Here is a 15,965-nt window from a genome sequence, read left to right on the forward strand (position 1 = left end):
AAACAACTGCGCTCATTTTAGACGTCAAAGATCTCACCAGCACCTTCATTACCTCCTCTCCTGATGTCAACAATATCCAGCCTCCAGCCTTCCCAATGCTTAAGTGATCGCTTGATCTCTTTAATACGCTCGATTCTTCTCTTGGACTCTTCCTCTTGCGCCTTGCGGAACGCATCTTCATCAAAGTCCATATCATCATCTTCGAGAAATTCGTCATCACCACCTCCAGCAAGTGCATTGAGACCGCTTGTGAAGAAGTCGCCAATGCCTCCGGCAGCAGACTTCCGTCGCCCAGTTGGAGACAAAGGATTTCCAGTAGAGAGGTCTACGTCCTGGAAGCCTGGGCTGGTCGCCTCCAACTCACGGCGCTTTTCGATCCATGCTCCACTTCGAAGCTCGTGAACTTCGCTTTCAAGAGCGCGGATCTTCCTCTCAAGCTTCTGTCGTTCCTCATCCTCAAGCTCGTCAACACCTTCATCGTCTAATCCGCCACCACCTTCCAAAGACTTGCGGCTCTTGAGTTTCGTGTTTTCACTTTCGAGTTTCTCGACCTTTGCCTGTAACTCGGTGACCTCACGTTCCGCCTTCTCCTTTTCCTTCTTAACTGACTGCAAACGAGAATCCTGCTCCTTGTGTAGTGTGGCAAGGGTTGTAGCTTTCTTATCCAGTGCTTCCACCTTCTTCTCAAGCTCGTCGCGCGCGCTCTTGACTTCTTCAAGTTCATGCTCCAGCGTCTTCACCTTGGTTTCGGCGCTCGTTCTTTCGCTACCCTCGCGTACTGCCTTCTCTGCTGTCCTCTCGAGGTTGCGCTTAAGGTCCTGGAGCTCGCGCTGGGCCTTGCCTGCCGCAGCCTCAGCACGGGCGAGTTTGTCCTCAAGAGCAGTGACCTGCTCCTTCTCCGATGTTGATCCGCTGGCGTGGCGCTCAGCCTGTGCTCTGAGTTTCGAAATCTCAATCTCCATGGACTCGATGGTTGCTGTCTTGGCCTCCAGCTCAGCTTTAAAATCCGCTGGTGGTGAAGCCATTGACACGGATTGGCGATGGCCATGAGCTGGCCCACGCGACACCTGTTGTTGGAGCTGAGAATTCTGGCGTTCGAGTGAGGCTAACTGGCTCTTCTGTTGGACGGTTAGCCGGCTCAAAAGCAAAAGACAGACCTGTCACTTACCAAGCTGTCCCAAAGGCCATCATCGTGGCGGCCGGTCTTGACGGGTTCCTCGCCCTCGGCCTCACGAATATCGGCCAACTCATTCTCGGCTTTCTGCCACCTCTTCTCTGAATCGGCAGCCTCTTTAGACAAGCGCTTATTTTCCTTCTCTAGCTCTTCAATACGAGCCATGTGCTTTCTGTAGATATCCGGCGCAGTTTCGCTGTTGGGACTGAAAGGAGATGCTGCCCCTCCTGAAGGATTAGAGCCGGCGCGGAAAGACGTTGACCTCAGCTTTGACTGCTGTGCCAGGGATGGGGTAGCTGCAGGCGAGTTCTCATCATCGCTATCGCTTTCACTCTCACTGTCGCTGTCGCTATCACTATCGTCTTCGTCTTTGGTTTCGATCTTAAGAGGCTTCTTCTCGTCTGTGGCAGGCGCCTTTGTTGGCTTATCCTCCGTCTTCTCCTTGACTGGTTCTTCGGCGGGCTTCTCTTCGACTGCAGGGGCGTCTTCGACCTTCTCCTCAACAGGTTCGGGAGCAGGGGTCTCGGGCGATTCTGCCTTCGTCTGTTTGGCTGGCGCACCCTTCTTCTTTTTCTTCATTTGCTCGACCTGAGATCGCATTAAGTTAGTCAATTGCAGGATACGAAGGGAGGGGCAAACGGACTCGCTTCTTGGCCGCAGCAATCTTCTCCTTGCGGGCCTTTTCCTCTGCGTCGGCCATGATGATGATTGTTCAATGGGCGCAGGTATAAAGCATTCGTTTTGCGCAGGACGTTAGTTGTGGTTATTGGTGAAATGTGTCGTCTTGGCGCTAGGTGTTAGATGCAGCTCCACGTAGGTTCAGGGACTGATGGAAGGGAGCTCCCCGCCGTCATCACCCTTGAAGCTTAGTTGGCCTGTGCGGATACCGTGTTTATAGCGACCATGACCCGTAATTAACACTGTATCGCTAATGCCGTGTAAGTGAGCATCCAGTTTAAATAACGACCAAATGTGCCCGAATTTATGTCATAAATGACGAGAAACGATATCCAATACTTAGATCTCTCAGGTCTAAGGGATCCCTATCTTTCAAGTGCGTGCAGATTCTTGGTTGTAGTAGCAAAATGTAGTATCACAAAACTTTGTGCATCCTTTTTTCAAGCACTAGGTACCTTACTTACATGAGTACCTACTATTGTTTCATTGCGTCGATATTAAGCTTGATCACAACTGCTCATTTTCTCCAATAGAAAGACACGGAATATGCACATAACCCGGATTGGATGTTCGCAGAATCTAAGTGAAATCGAGAAGGAGGAAGAGATCCTGTGACAACGTTGCTTTGGTCCTTCCTCGAGACATTGGGTGGGAAGTTGTGTTGAGCAGGCAGTCGCCAAACCGGCAGTAACTGCCTTCTCACAACGATACAAGCACGCGCTCATCCCAGTTACGGAATATGCAACAGGACTCTTGATCAACTCTCTACAAACAAGTTTAATCCTTACATCAGATACCTGACCCTTTCGCCTTGACATGAATTGGACTGAGGGTGCACTAGCCCGCCACTCCCGCCGAAAAGGCTGGGACAAGGACGCCGCCCGGCAAAAGCAATATTTCGCCAAAGCTAGAGCTCGAAAGAATGCTCCTGCATCTAGCAAAGGATTAGTTGTTGAGTCCTTTGTCCCTGATTACATCCCGCAGACGGGACGACATCAAGATCGTCAGTCGATTTCTTCTACTCCTGCAAAGAAACAGAAAACTCCTAAAAGGAAACTCATACACAGGCAGCACGATGCTAGTAGAACGCATCCCCAGGACTATGTACAAGGAGTCAACCTTGAATTTCCAAAGCCAGATGGCCAGATTGATCATTCTCCAGCTCGTTGTACGAATCAAAGCGATCATGAAACAGACATTGCAAGGAAAAGACGAAAATTGCTTGAAAGAGGAGATTGGACCGGAGTCAGTACCCAGAAGCCTTTGATGGTGGGCTTTGCTGCACAGAAAGATCATTCTCCAAGATCAAGAGGAACGAGAAGTTTTCGACAGAATCATAAGTCTGTCCTGTCACCATACAGGCCGAGCCCAAATCATCGTCACAATAAGGGAGCACTAGGCAGACCGACGCACGACGAAATAAGGATCAATATCGGTAGCCAAAATCTTCGCTGGAGCCGGGATAGCAATTCAGTACGGAGCCTCGCCACGAGACAAGATCTTTCTGCTCACTTGGGCACAACGCCAGGTAGTACTTCAAGGCTGGAACCAATATCGCCTTACCAAAATACGCTAAGTGTGCAAGCGCCCATGAATATCACCACAAGGCCTCGAGTTCCCAACAGTAATTCAGGACATGATGATTCACGAAACCAACCATCCAGCTCTTCAGACACTGGACACAATACTGCATATGGATACACTGGCCAGCAAGAAGATTGGCGGGAAGGACCCAAAGAACCGAGATTCATCGTCAATGCTCACACACCTATCATACACCAACCACAGCCGACCCGGAAGACACGATCCCCCATGCTAGACGTTGAATCTCCTGGGACCGAGGAAAACATGAGCACTACCGCAGTTCTAGGCGCTCCAAGACGCCCTAACGCACGTATCACATCTGAAGATATAAAATGGAGCCTGTGGCTTAATCCCAGTGCAGAAACAGCAACAAAAGAGCCATGTCAAATGAAGGAAGCAGACCATCCCTCAAGGCCTGTCACTCCTGGTATCAGCCACTTTTGGAACTCGTCAGAAGACCACGCAAAGACGTCGAATTCACTGCGGATCGAAGCTTTACAACAGAGATCTTCAAGCATTTTCGCCAAACCACAATTACAATCATCAGAATCTGGCCTGTGCATACTTGCATCAGACAGTGTTCAGGAAGAGATATCGCATCCTGGTCCTGAGCTCCCGCGAATGCAGGCAGTAGGCCCCTTGCCGAGTGTGTCGACTGAAGTAGAGACTCGCAGTTTATCGGGAAGCCCGAGCCATGGTATAAGCGAGTCTTTTACAAAGCCCCAAAGTGATCCAGTTCTTCCAGTACGGATGAATCCACGAATGACTCACAAGGCCCAGGATCTATTGGATCTCTTGACGGAAAACGAAGAAAGACATGGAGCGTCAATTGAAAAGCGAGTTGATTCAGAGACAATGACAGATGCTGAAGACGAGGACGAGATTTGGAAAAGGTTCGTTTTCGACGACGATCCTGCCGAGACCAAACGTAAAGCCTGTGAGGAGGCTACTGAACAAACGAAACGTGATCTGGGTCTAGGAAAGACGAAGACTCTGTGTGCCATTGAAGACCCATTACTTCCTTCGAGCTCGGCAGCACCGCAAAGCGATGTCGCAGAACCCCCTTCAGAATCACGAGACCTATTAGCTAATAACATCACGCTTGATATGACGAGCGATCAGATAGAAGAACTGTTGGACGCAGATCAAGACCCAGAGTTGGAAGAAGATCCATCTTCGGAGGCTGCCGCAAGAACAGATATTACAGACACTATCGACTCGACCACGGCGCAGCCGTCCTCACCCCAGCCGCCGCAGGCCGAATTCAAATTCCACCAGCCGCAACTCTTCACCGGAAGACTAGCTGGTGAAGTATCCTCTCATACACCACCCGTTTCCTTGTATGCTCCACCAAAATCGGGCAGACGATTGAGGAAGCACCGGGATAAGGGACGGCCTGATTTCCGCGCCATGCCTAACTATGAAGATGACCCAATTGAGGAAGACTAACACGTTGGAGACAAAGCAAGACTCTTGGCCAAAAAGTGACTCAGAGGTCAACACGGGCTCCAAAATCCACAGGCTACGTATGTGGTCACGAGCTGGAAATGCAGTGCGCCAATATCATCGCGCAGGGTGGCCTGGGGAGAACATCCGGCCCCGTGTAAACCGTACAGTACACTACGTCCGTGGGCACAGCGGGGAACGCAACCTTGCAGGGCGACTAGGGTCTAAGTAAGGATGATCTGCTAGTATTCACTTATCTCTTGTCTCGTTGCACAAGTTCAGGCTAGGGGAATTTACTATTATGTCACACATAAAAAGGAGTAAAGAGATGACAAGGGGACTAAAGTTGCATCGCCATCTTCAAGCGAGGCAATTCATGGTGGGCTATCATGGGTTCTGATGTATGTGGAACAAAAACAAGGTGTATGGAATTCTCTAAATGCGCCATAAATTCTAAGACTACCTAGACATACAGAAAGAAGAGCAAAACTCCCACCGTCTATACAATAAAACATTCTATATACCTGGTTGGCCTCATATCTCGTCATAAACGTCACTGCGTGATCGACCCGCCAATAAACAACAAGTCTTATCTCGCTGCCTTCAGCTCGAATCGTGAACTCCGGCAAGGTCATAGTAGATCTATCCAAGAAAGGAAAGTCGAAAGAAGGAATGGAAGCATGACAGAAGCATCCATCGTGCATAACACAGCCACGCTGAAAATCCCCGCAAAGTGCCCCGCTTCTAGAACAATTCTCTCAAGTCAGCCTCAGCGTGATGTGACGTCCCAGTGTGGATAAGATCGGCAATGCATGGGCGTTTTTTGCGGATCTCTAGGACGTTTGATGGTTGTGAGTGAGCGACAGGAATGATGGAGGAAAGGCCAAGATTGAGAATGCCTGGCACAAAGACCAGTTTGCACAAGTGCTGTTTCTTGAAGTGTAAAAGATGCATGCATGCGAGGCCATGGACGAATTGAAGTCGTTTCGTTATCCTCGATGTAACAGTATGTAGTATACAAATGCTGCAGCTAAGGCTACCGCTGTCGAAGCTGGGTTGATTCCAGATGATATTTCGTGTCGGTGAGCTATCAGAAGCAAAGAAGACCTGCAGATAGATAGCTGACAAGTGTAGAGAGCCTTGATGTGGATGGTCTTAGTCGATATGTGTTCTCAGAAGAGTAACACTGTAGTTTCAAGCCATCAAGCCAGGCTTTGTGGTGTCTTGTGGTTGGCTGTTTCTATGTGCAAGGCTGTGTCGCTGCTCACACACTTCAAGATCGGCTGCTGCGCTTCTCCTTGCGCTTAGACTCGCAAGATGTCTTACATCCAGGGCATTCAAAGCCGTTCTTGGAGACGTAGACTCGAACAAGGCAGCGTGGGCAACGCCACCAGCTAGAGGGCGCATATCGATCCTGGAGCCATGCCTCGTCGACAGTTGCTCCGCGCTTCTGAATGTCTTCACGATGGTACTCGCGAAGATGATCTCGAAAGTGGTCTCGGCGGTGGAAGGGCTCATGGTATCGAGTGCATCGAGGGTAGTCACACAGGTAAACGTCCTTGCTCGACTCAGGAGCATGAGTGTTCTTGTAGTGACGTTGAAGATCCGCAGTCCGCTTGAAAGGGCGAGAGGTACAACCAGGATGAAGACAGGATACTGGCCAGTCATTACCACTGATTGAACACGAGTTAGCGCTGAGGAGACAAGCATCAAGCAATGGGTTGTACGTACGGTTCACTCCTGGGGACACTGGACTCCTCAGCCCTGGTTTGTCCGGAGGAATAATACTGCTGATAATCTGACGCCTGTTGGTAGCCAGAGTAGTTCGTTGGTGATGAACCGTACAGAGCATAGGAGTTGCGCTGCATCGGTGACTCTGGAACAGTGGAAGCTTGCGAGCTGGCCCCAGAACTCAAATCTCTGACTAGAGGCTGGGACTGGTAATAACTGCCATAGTATTCTGAAGGTGATGATACCTGGTCCTGAGGCGAGGCAGCGCCATACCAGCCGTAACCGTATCCTTGGTAGGAGCTCATCGTGATAGCTGTTGCTGATAAAGGCAACTTTCTTTGAAGAACGAAAAGGTCTTTCTCGAATGAGTCAATCACCGATGATATAGAAAACACGGGTGCTTAATAGGACGAGTCGATAGTTTATAAGTCGGCTTGTGGGTAGTTGTAAGTGATGCAAAGAATATGCAGGTATAGTCCGCAACCAAAGTGATATCTTGATGGCGGTCTTGGAAAGGAAGGGAAGAAGTCTGTGGCATGAGAATGGATAGAACAGTGATGAATTGATGAATGAAGTAAAAAGAGGATGAGAGTCGTGGTTATATGCTTGGGAGAGATATGAGAGAAGGGGTGCTTCATCAAATAGCCTAGTACAGGGCAGGACATATAAGTCAAGTGAGGCTCAAATCGCACATTGGTCAGTGAGGCGAGGTGGGAGTCATTCGTGTAATACACAAAAGGTAAAGGGCAGCATGGACTTGAAACTGTAGGGACTCCATCCACAAACAACTGCGGCCAGATCTAGTAGCAAGACTTTAGAATGTGTCGTCAGGGTTCTAGTGCAAGTCCTGGGGTTGAGAACATGACCGGGGTAGCTGCCGGGGAACCCAATCCATACAACCCGAACCAACCCACGATAAGGTAGGGCATGATTAGCTAGATGACAGACGGCTAAGAGATAACCAGTTCCAGGACCAAGGGCTGGAGGAAGACAAGGGGCAATGAGCAGGACAAGGGTCTAAGGCGAAGCAGCATCTGGCGCAAGCTGGCTCGTGATGCGTGTAAGTCAATCGACACTTGTCGATTGGTTGGGGGGACTAGGGTAAAGTCAAGTTTAATGGAGACAGCAGCGAGTATGCAGAGACCACGTCAAGGCTGTAGGCGCCCTATCAAGAAGTGACGCATTCTTGGCCGGTGTCCTGAAGAAGACAAGATGACGGGCGATGCAACAGTAACAAAGAAGCTAACGTAGCTCTTTCAGAGGCCAGACAGAAAACTCCAGGAACAAGGGCACCAAGCTAAGCTAAGGCGTGGAAAAGGCACAAGCTTCTGATCGCCTAATGGAGGCCCGGGTCACTCGGAACGGCGCAATAAAAGTGTATGCTACTGGCAAGCCCAACGGAATTGTGCATTTGAAGCACTGGTCTGTAGTTACGGGAAGTGTGCCCATGCCGACCTGGGACTAAGCTTCAGGCAAGAAGTCGCAAGGGTGGGAAGAAACCCACTCAGGGCATTCGTCTTGGCTGCTTCTGCTGCAGGTAAAGAATGACCGTTTAATTTGTGCAGTAATTGGCAGACTCAATTTGGGGTCGGCAAGCCATGATGTTACCGGTTGGGCGGCCACTGGGCGTGGCAATGCGCTGGGGCTGAATGCCAATTAACAAATGGTTCTGGCACGGGTTTGCGGGAATGGATGCGGCAGTGATTTGACGAAGTCAGTAAGAAGCGATAAGCGAATATTGACAGTCCTGTAGAATAGGGGCTGTGCTAGGCCAGCTCATCAGTTTTCGGTCAATACCAAAGGTAAAGTTGGCTTGGCTTATCCATATCTGCGTGCTTGTGACCGACATTAGTCTTGTTCATCGCTTCAAAGAAACTTCGGTGCAGAAGGAAACAGCAAGGGTGTGTCCGCTGGGGACGGTAATCATCGCTTTTGACTCTCGGTAGCGGGAGGAATTAGATCGACATGGGCCGGGATTGGTCTTAGTCCATCTTGTTTGATCGGTCAGAGCAGACAGGTTGAAAATGACGATGGAGGGGATGAATGAGGATGATTTGGTGGTGGCAGAACAACGAGGCAGGACAAGAAGGTACTGTACCTTCTGTAAATCTGTGATACACTGCAAAAATGCAGTGCACCTCAGGTCGGCCGGTACTGTACCTCCCCTGGAGTACTGGAGCTTGTTGGGCTGTCACTTCCTCCATTATTCATCGCAGTCGTTACCCCTCCTGCTCCTCCTGCAGCTACCCCCTGCGTACCTTCCAACTTCCAAGGGGTGTCCTGGACGCCTGTGTTAGCTACCGAACCCACTATTGCCCAATTGATTGCAGCTACTGGGTGCTTTCCGTTACCAATGGATTTCAAGATTAAATGGAAAGAAGACAGGCGCTGATTAGTTTATTGCACCTGCATCAATGTCTCTTCCCTAAGCCTTCCTCATCTCATCCCATCCCATCATATCACATCACATCATCTGCATCCTACAAACACTTTATGCGGTGGCCTAAAAGTCGATGCCTCGCATTAGCACCGCACCAAACTATAACCACCAACTTGTTGTGCCGATCTCTGCTCACAAGCATGAGCACAAGCACAAGCACGAGCCTCAACACTATGGAGAAATTCAGGAGATGCACCAATAATGTGGCTGTTCCTTTGCCATAGATGTTGATCAATCAACTCAATAAACAATTTATTCTGCTGCCTGTTGGATTGGTCTTGGTTATTCAGCTAGTCTGGGTCAGTCAGTTCTATGGGGTAATGGCAGTCAAACAACCTCGATCGGCACAGCAAAAGCACAGACAAAACAAACCCGGCATCGTCATATTACCGTCTGCCACACCTTCACAGCTCCCCACAACACGGTCACTTGTCGTTTGACTTGTGTAACTCTCCCTGCATCTACCAGACTCACGCATCACAGTCAGTTTGACATGTATCAAAGTTTTGACAAGGCAGTCTCCCAAGGCGTCCGGGCTGGTCAGAAAAAGATAAGTGTCTTTACGCCTGATACAAAAGCTTAGACGCCTTGTCTCGCCCGTACAACCTACCGGATCCTTCTCCGGCAATGACAGGCCAACGTTGAGAAAATTTCCGAAAAGGTGATTGTCGGTGAACTCACTCGACAACGGTTGACGTCTTCAGGCAAGCTTGGGGGGCATTAGTGAGGCTGACTGAAGTCTTGAACAAGAAGTGCACTAAGAGCGTTGAAAAGGGCTCACTGGCAATGAAATCATCAACTTCGACCAGGTCATGGGACACATCCCCATCCGTGACAACCTGATCCATGCCATTCGCTGTACGGAATTAACGCCCGCTTAAGAGTAACTCTTTCTCGTATTGAGGGATCTGCGTGGGCGAAACTTCAGACCAGATGACAGGCATAGAAGCCTTCCAGAAGCCTTCCTGATGTATCTTGCATTGGTTCTGTTTCATATCCCGGTCACTTTCACGGCGAAAGCCGATTCAGTTGGGGGCGACAACTCTCTTCTCGAATGGGCCCTTCAACCTGGCGATGGATGGCAACTTGCCCAGAGCTGTGCCGCAACCTTGTCCTTCGTAGAGGAGCCAACCTCACCGACAAATGTAGCGCTGACGAGCGCTAACGAACAGATTGCCTGGCCAGGGTCTGATAGGCACATTGCAAAGAGCACAGGGAAAAGGCAACAGCGTCGATGGCGATGATGTTACTTACCGAGGCACCCTTTTCGCCAGCCTTGAATTCAACGACAACACACCCATCTGGTGACGGGCTTGTCGGCTGAAGAGCGAACGGAAATTATCTATGCTGTGGCATTCTAATTCTTGATCAAGTCATACACATGTCAGCTCAGGCTCAATGGGCAAACAAAAGGTTCAAGACAGCATATGTAATTGCATCTGTGACCCTAGGACAGCAAGGATCTGTTTGTGCTTCGTTTACTCATCTGCGTTGCCATCTCCGAGAGCCACGTCGTTTGCGATAAAGTGAAATGTGCTACAGGTGTAGCATTGCCTTGCTTCAGGTGGTAGCATGTCAAACCACGCAAGGTGTTGTTTTGATAGCTGACATAGGAAGGAAACCAGCGGCTTGATGATGTTGATAAGCTCCGACAAGCTATCAGCTTCTCACCATCAAGTTTAATTCTGTTCTTATACTTATACCATTTTAGATGACTTCGGCATTCGGAATTTCTTCGACCTTTGGGCAGCAACGCAGTAGCTCAAGTTGCTGAGTTCTTTTCTTCAGAATCTATCATCCGGAACGCCTTACTTGGGCTGGAATCCAGACGTTACGGTATTGGCTGACACACTGAGACATTCCGGATAGAATGATAAAAATGCAGACAATTACATGGCTGTGCGCCACCAAGCAAAACCTCTTCCTCGAACGCCAGCCGAATATGAGGCTGCATGCAGTAGGAGATAATGGTGTCAGACTCCTCAACAGCTAGGCTTTTCACCACCCACCAAGGCTTCGTGGACGTCCACCAGCGAATTCACGAGGCAAACGGACCATACTTGCTTTTATACGTCGGGAAAAATTCTCATCCAGGGCTGCAGCCAGCCCAGCACTAGAAAGGTTCGTATTCATATCTCAAACGATGAGGTAACTAACGCCCCTTGTAGCATATTTACCTGTCCCAAAAGAACAACAAGAGTGAGGACAGGGAAAGAAGATGAGGCTACCGCCAATATCGACTTCATCTCCCCGTACACCCAATGTGGCCCTCTCCGGGAGGTCACAAAACCAAAGTACAGACTGCCCGAACCCATAGCTCCGTTCCATATCTCTCACACTGATCCAGTAGACGTAATCGTCAAATGTTGTGGGAATTTACAATCAAACATCGTCTTCAAGATGCTTGTAGACGAACTTAAAATCGGCCTTTCGTCGATTCATCCTGCACATTCAAGTCAGCACAACTATACCTCACGTAACTGGGGGGGCAATTATTTACCATGTGCTTTCATAATCGAAAAAGCGATATGTCCCTTGCTCAAAGTCCTCAGTAATGGTCTTCGGCTCCTCGTGTCTTTGAAACCATGTTTGGTATTGCTTATGGAACCGCCAACTTTGGTCCTTGAGAGCCTTGGCAGCCATATATTGCTGGGTGGACCCTTGTCTGTAGTAGAAAACGTAAAACAAGGTATCGGGGTCGACCCGTGAATACCATCTTTGGTCATCGAAGAGGGCAAGTGGCTCGCGGGGGAAGTTGGACCCTGTTGGGGGCACCGGCACTTCGGGACGATATGACCGTGGCACATCAGCATCCACAACATCAGGGCAGCTGGCCTGACTAGCACTCATCATGCGCAAGGCCGATGGTGCAGAGGGATGGTATGGTCTCTTTCTAGAAGTCTCATACGTATCGACCAGATCTTGCAACGACGCTGGCAAGTGGTAAATGGACTCTTCCTCTTCCTCGGAGAGCTTAACACCATTGGATGTGCCATTTGTTCTTGCGGCTATGGAACAGTTAGTCATCGGCATCATACAAGATTGTTGAGTATACATACGCTTCGACGTTGTCGAGGTCTCTGGCACCAGAGCTTGCTTTCCAGCAGCCTTTGATCGCTTCGATTGCTTGGTAGGTACGGGCACGGGTGCCGGCGCAGGCACAGGTTCGGGCTCGGCAGGAGCAGGAGCTGGTGTGGGTTGCTTGGATTCTGGCTGTTGAGAAGCGGGCTGGGCAGAGGATGTAGCAGGGGAGTTGGTCGCGCTGCTTCGGGATTGAGGCAATGGAGATATGCTTGACGATGCGGCACCAGGCGGTGGAGGTAACGGTGCAATACCCACGTTGTTCTTGTCGCTTGCCGCTGCGGCCGCGGCTGCAGAAGCGTACTTGAGACCCTCCCCAGCAGGCCTTGAGGGTACCGATGCAGGCTTCATAGCGGGTGTACCAGAATTGCCATTGCTGATAGTCGATAACGGAGCATGCAATGTTGCGAGCGCGGGTAAGGGGGACTTTGTCTGGGACGATGTTCTCCGTACTGGATCGACTTCCTTTTGCGCCTTCCTCGCCAGCGTCTTTGGCAAGTCAGTGTCGGTTGTCAGGTCCTCTTGCACAGATTGATCATCTAGAGAAGAGCTCTTCTCGTTGTCGGCACCCATGCCGTAGGTGCCTTCCTCGTCCTCAAGATCCAGTTCCTCGTACATTTCCTCATCCTCCATGTAGTCTTCGTTCATGCCGTCTGACACATAGTATCGGATGTTATCTTCCAACTCAGTGACTTGTTCAGGCTCGACTCCGCCATTCTCGAGGGATCTCCTGATAAGTTCCAACTTGCCCTGGTGCCACTTATGTCTTTCGATAACTCGTTCGACTTCGGCGATGCGTTCGGCCTTTGCGGTGTTGTTCTTGCCCTTCTTCATGGTCGCTTGTATCGATTCGCCCTCGGCTTCAAGGGTCTCGATTTGCTGTTCCAGCTCGTCGACCATACTGCTGAGGAATTCGCTCGCTTCGACCTTTGCTTGCTCCTTGGGATCGAGTTTGGCAGCAGCCGATAGGCCCTCTTTCGAATATGCTTTCGTCTTCATGGCCTTTTCCACTGCCTTGAACTTTTCCATTTGCTATTTCGACACCAGAGTCAATAAAGAACTGATACAGCCTTGCTCGTTTTGTTAGCGGGGACCAACCGTCTCGATCAGCTTCCGGTGCTCAAGCAGCGGAGCCTTATCCTTGATATCGTTGCTAGCCGCCCATGTTTTAATCTGATCCCTCAGTCGCTGGAGCTTCTTGATCTCGCGCTTGAGGTTATCTTCTAGCTTGTCCTTTTGAGCGGGGTTACTCGATTGTTCGATCTTTTCGTAAATGGCTTCAAACTCGGCCACGCCTTCGGAGACCTTCTTGAAGCACTTGTCGACCTCTTGGGCCAATTTCCTTGCTGCCATTATGAAGAGAAATATGCAGCCTCAGGGGCGCAAGTTCTGAACGTTTATCGAAGCTCTTCTCGGTCGACTCCTTTATGGGCGTCGTGTTGTTGTGCCACCTGCCTCGCCAATCGGGGTCGCAAGGAAGGTAAGTGTGAATAATTAAACCAGACGTCGCGTATATCGATTGGTGTCGTCGTTAAATATAGGTACGTGATGGTAGGGTATCCGTTGTTGGGAGTTTCAAGTCCACGAGCGGCTGGTGGATGAAATGCGGTTGCTAAAGGCAAACACAGACAGGCTGGCCAGCATTTGATGAGGCTTGTTACTAAGGTTCAAAGGTGGGAGGTCCAGTGTGGATTCCAATGTTGCCAGTGATCAGGCCAAGCAGCCGCACGGTTTTGATTGGCCAGTTGAGCGCGGGTCACCTGGGGCAAGGCGCGGTTAGCTGCTGAGACAGTTCGCAGATGGAATTTTGGGGGGCTTGCAATGGTGATTACAGGGGGAAAATTAGATTAATATTTTACAAATCAATCAATTTGCGACAAAAAAGAAGTCATATTGTGCAATGCTCTGCAACAGACCAAATGATGGCGTGCTATTTTATATATTCTTTACGGGGTAGATTCAATGACGTGGTTTTTCGCTAAAGCCGACTGTACCTTGCTGGGGAGCTAATGGCCTAAGTGCCAGCATCTACGAATAGACGCTTCTCACATGACATTGACTCCCTTGTTTCTGTGAGGAGACTTTCAAAGGGTCCTTTTTCAATACATGCCATTGGGAGGATTTATGCTTTCTCGTTATATGAGACGCCTTTTTTATGCATACTTTTGTAACTTTAACACTGTTTGAGTAGTAAAATTTTATAATGAATGGAACTGATACTCTTGGGCGATGACAGTGAGTGAGTGAGTGATAAGTTACACGGTAAAGTCGGAACCAATGCCGATCCGGCTACGGAGCAACATCTAGATACAAAGAGCTTGACTCAAGCCCATCAGATAGATATTTCAACTCACATTCCCAAATACATTCACAAAACATAATCTTACACATCACAAAAATGAAGGGTGCGTGCATTTCAGTAGCCTACCGTGAAACAAGAGGGCTGGAGCTGAAGCTGACCAACCTCACAGTCATACTGCAGCGTGTCCTGTCGGCGTCCGTCACCGTCGACAAGGAGATGATCTCCTCCATCGGCAAGGGCGTCCTCGCGTTTGCGGCCGTGGCCCCTGGAGATACAGAGAAGGAGGCCGATCTCATGGCCGCAAAGGTTCTAAGAATGAAGCTATGGGACGACGAAGAGGGCGGCAAGGTAAAAATGAACCTTGATAGCTTATTTCGGGACAGGCTGACATCATGTTATTCTAGTGGAAGAAGAGCGTGAGCGATATTGAAGGCGAGGTTCTCTGTGGTGAGTATTGAGTTTTGAAAACTCAATCCCTTCCGCCACATTCAGGGTAATGGCTGAGACGAATACAGTGTCGCAGTTCACTCTACTGGCTAGCACCAAGAAGGGAGCCAAGCCTGACTTTCACGGCGCAGCCAACCCGGAGGAAGCGCGCCGGCTATACCATTACTTTGTGCAAAAGGTCAAGGCGGGATACAAGGAGGAGAGAGTCAAGGATGGACAGTTCCAAGCGTGGATGGAGGTCGCTCTCGTCAACGACGGACCGGTGAGTTTTCCCTTTCTTCCAGGGTATGTGCATTGCTAACAAACGATACAGGTCACCCTTGAGCTCAAGAACGGTGCAACTGCCAAGTCGGATTAGATGTGGCTTTCTATAAAGGATGTACGATATAGGGAACATAGCCTATACAGGGAGGATACAATAGAGGCTAGACAAAAGGGTCGGACGTTTGGTGGGATTCATAGAGCGTTCGTTAATAGAGACAAGTTTTAAAGGTCAGCCGATGGTACGATTGCTGTAAAAAACTGCATTTTCGGAAAGAGGAACGGCTATCAGCTCTGATAGACAGAGCTGAACGCTGTAAGCAACGACAAACATAGCCGTGGATATATCTAATTGGATGAGTAACCGGAGAGGCTGCATTGGTGTTGTGATACAAGGGTTGAAATTCCGTGTTTGTCGATAGTCGAGGGAAAAGCAATACAAGAGAGGTCAAAGCGACGATCAGAAGGTGCATGCAATTGAGTTTTTCTCCGATCCCCAAGATTGCTCATGAGATTGATGAGTTCCTGATATTTGGTACCAGTCTCAAGTAAGCAGCGGCTACACCTAGGCTTAGGCCTTCTGATTGAGTTTCCAAAGGGTTATCTGCCAATTCCCCTTTCAAATTATGAGATATCTTGCACGATAATGATTATGTGGCTTCAGATAACTATCTTGATATGATGAATGTCAACTTTGCTATAGAGTCTAGGTTCTCCTTCGGTCTTGTTCTCATTGCCCTAGACTGATTTTGTGAGGAAACTTGTCGCTTGCCTGATCCCTGTATATGCAGCTCATACGAGTTGACAACCCCTCCTCTGTC

General features: G+C 49.5%; 5 protein-coding genes across 5 annotated transcripts; 2 read left to right on the forward strand and 3 right to left on the reverse strand.

The window, feature by feature from the left end:
* Nucleotides 1-17: 17 nt before the first annotated feature.
* FIESC28_03328 (uncharacterized protein) lies at nt 18-1,874 on the reverse strand (the record flags this gene model as incomplete). The annotated part of the gene is made up of 3 exons (XM_031157477.1): nt 18-1,118; nt 1,169-1,762; nt 1,818-1,874. 3 exons carry the CDS (start codon nt 1,872-1,874, stop codon nt 18-20), a joined length of 1,752 nt encoding a protein of 583 aa, XP_031018450.1.
* Nucleotides 1,875-3,442: 1,568 nt separating this feature from the next.
* On the forward strand, nt 3,443-4,885 carry FIESC28_03329 (uncharacterized protein; the record flags this gene model as incomplete). Its single annotated transcript, XM_031157478.1, has 1 exon — nt 3,443-4,885. The coding sequence occupies one exon, from the start codon at nt 3,443-3,445 to the stop codon at nt 4,883-4,885; it is 1,443 nt and encodes a 480-aa protein (XP_031018451.1).
* A 1,270-nt stretch (nt 4,886-6,155) lies between these two features.
* On the reverse strand, nt 6,156-6,918 carry FIESC28_03330 (uncharacterized protein; the record flags this gene model as incomplete). Its single annotated transcript, XM_031157479.1, has 2 exons — nt 6,156-6,555; nt 6,614-6,918. The coding sequence occupies 2 exons, from the start codon at nt 6,916-6,918 to the stop codon at nt 6,156-6,158; spliced, it is 705 nt and encodes a 234-aa protein (XP_031018452.1).
* Nucleotides 6,919-11,435: 4,517 nt separating this feature from the next.
* On the reverse strand, nt 11,436-13,487 carry FIESC28_03331 (uncharacterized protein; the record flags this gene model as incomplete). Its single annotated transcript, XM_031157480.1, has 4 exons — nt 11,436-11,496; nt 11,554-12,061; nt 12,113-13,166; nt 13,233-13,487. 4 exons carry the CDS (start codon nt 13,485-13,487, stop codon nt 11,436-11,438), a joined length of 1,878 nt encoding a protein of 625 aa, XP_031018453.1.
* A 1,045-nt stretch (nt 13,488-14,532) lies between these two features.
* On the forward strand, nt 14,533-15,241 carry FIESC28_03332 (uncharacterized protein; the record flags this gene model as incomplete). The annotated part of the gene is made up of 5 exons (XM_031157481.1): nt 14,533-14,539; nt 14,606-14,784; nt 14,841-14,883; nt 14,952-15,145; nt 15,197-15,241. 5 exons carry the CDS (start codon nt 14,533-14,535, stop codon nt 15,239-15,241), a joined length of 468 nt encoding a protein of 155 aa, XP_031018454.1.
* Between the last annotated feature and the right edge of the window lie 724 nt (nt 15,242-15,965).

This window comes from Fusarium coffeatum, assembly GCF_003316985.1.
Source record: "Fusarium coffeatum strain FIESC_28 chromosome Unknown BRIP53273_contig_70, whole genome shotgun sequence".
In the NCBI taxonomy this organism is placed as follows: domain Eukaryota; kingdom Fungi; phylum Ascomycota; class Sordariomycetes; order Hypocreales; family Nectriaceae; genus Fusarium; species Fusarium coffeatum.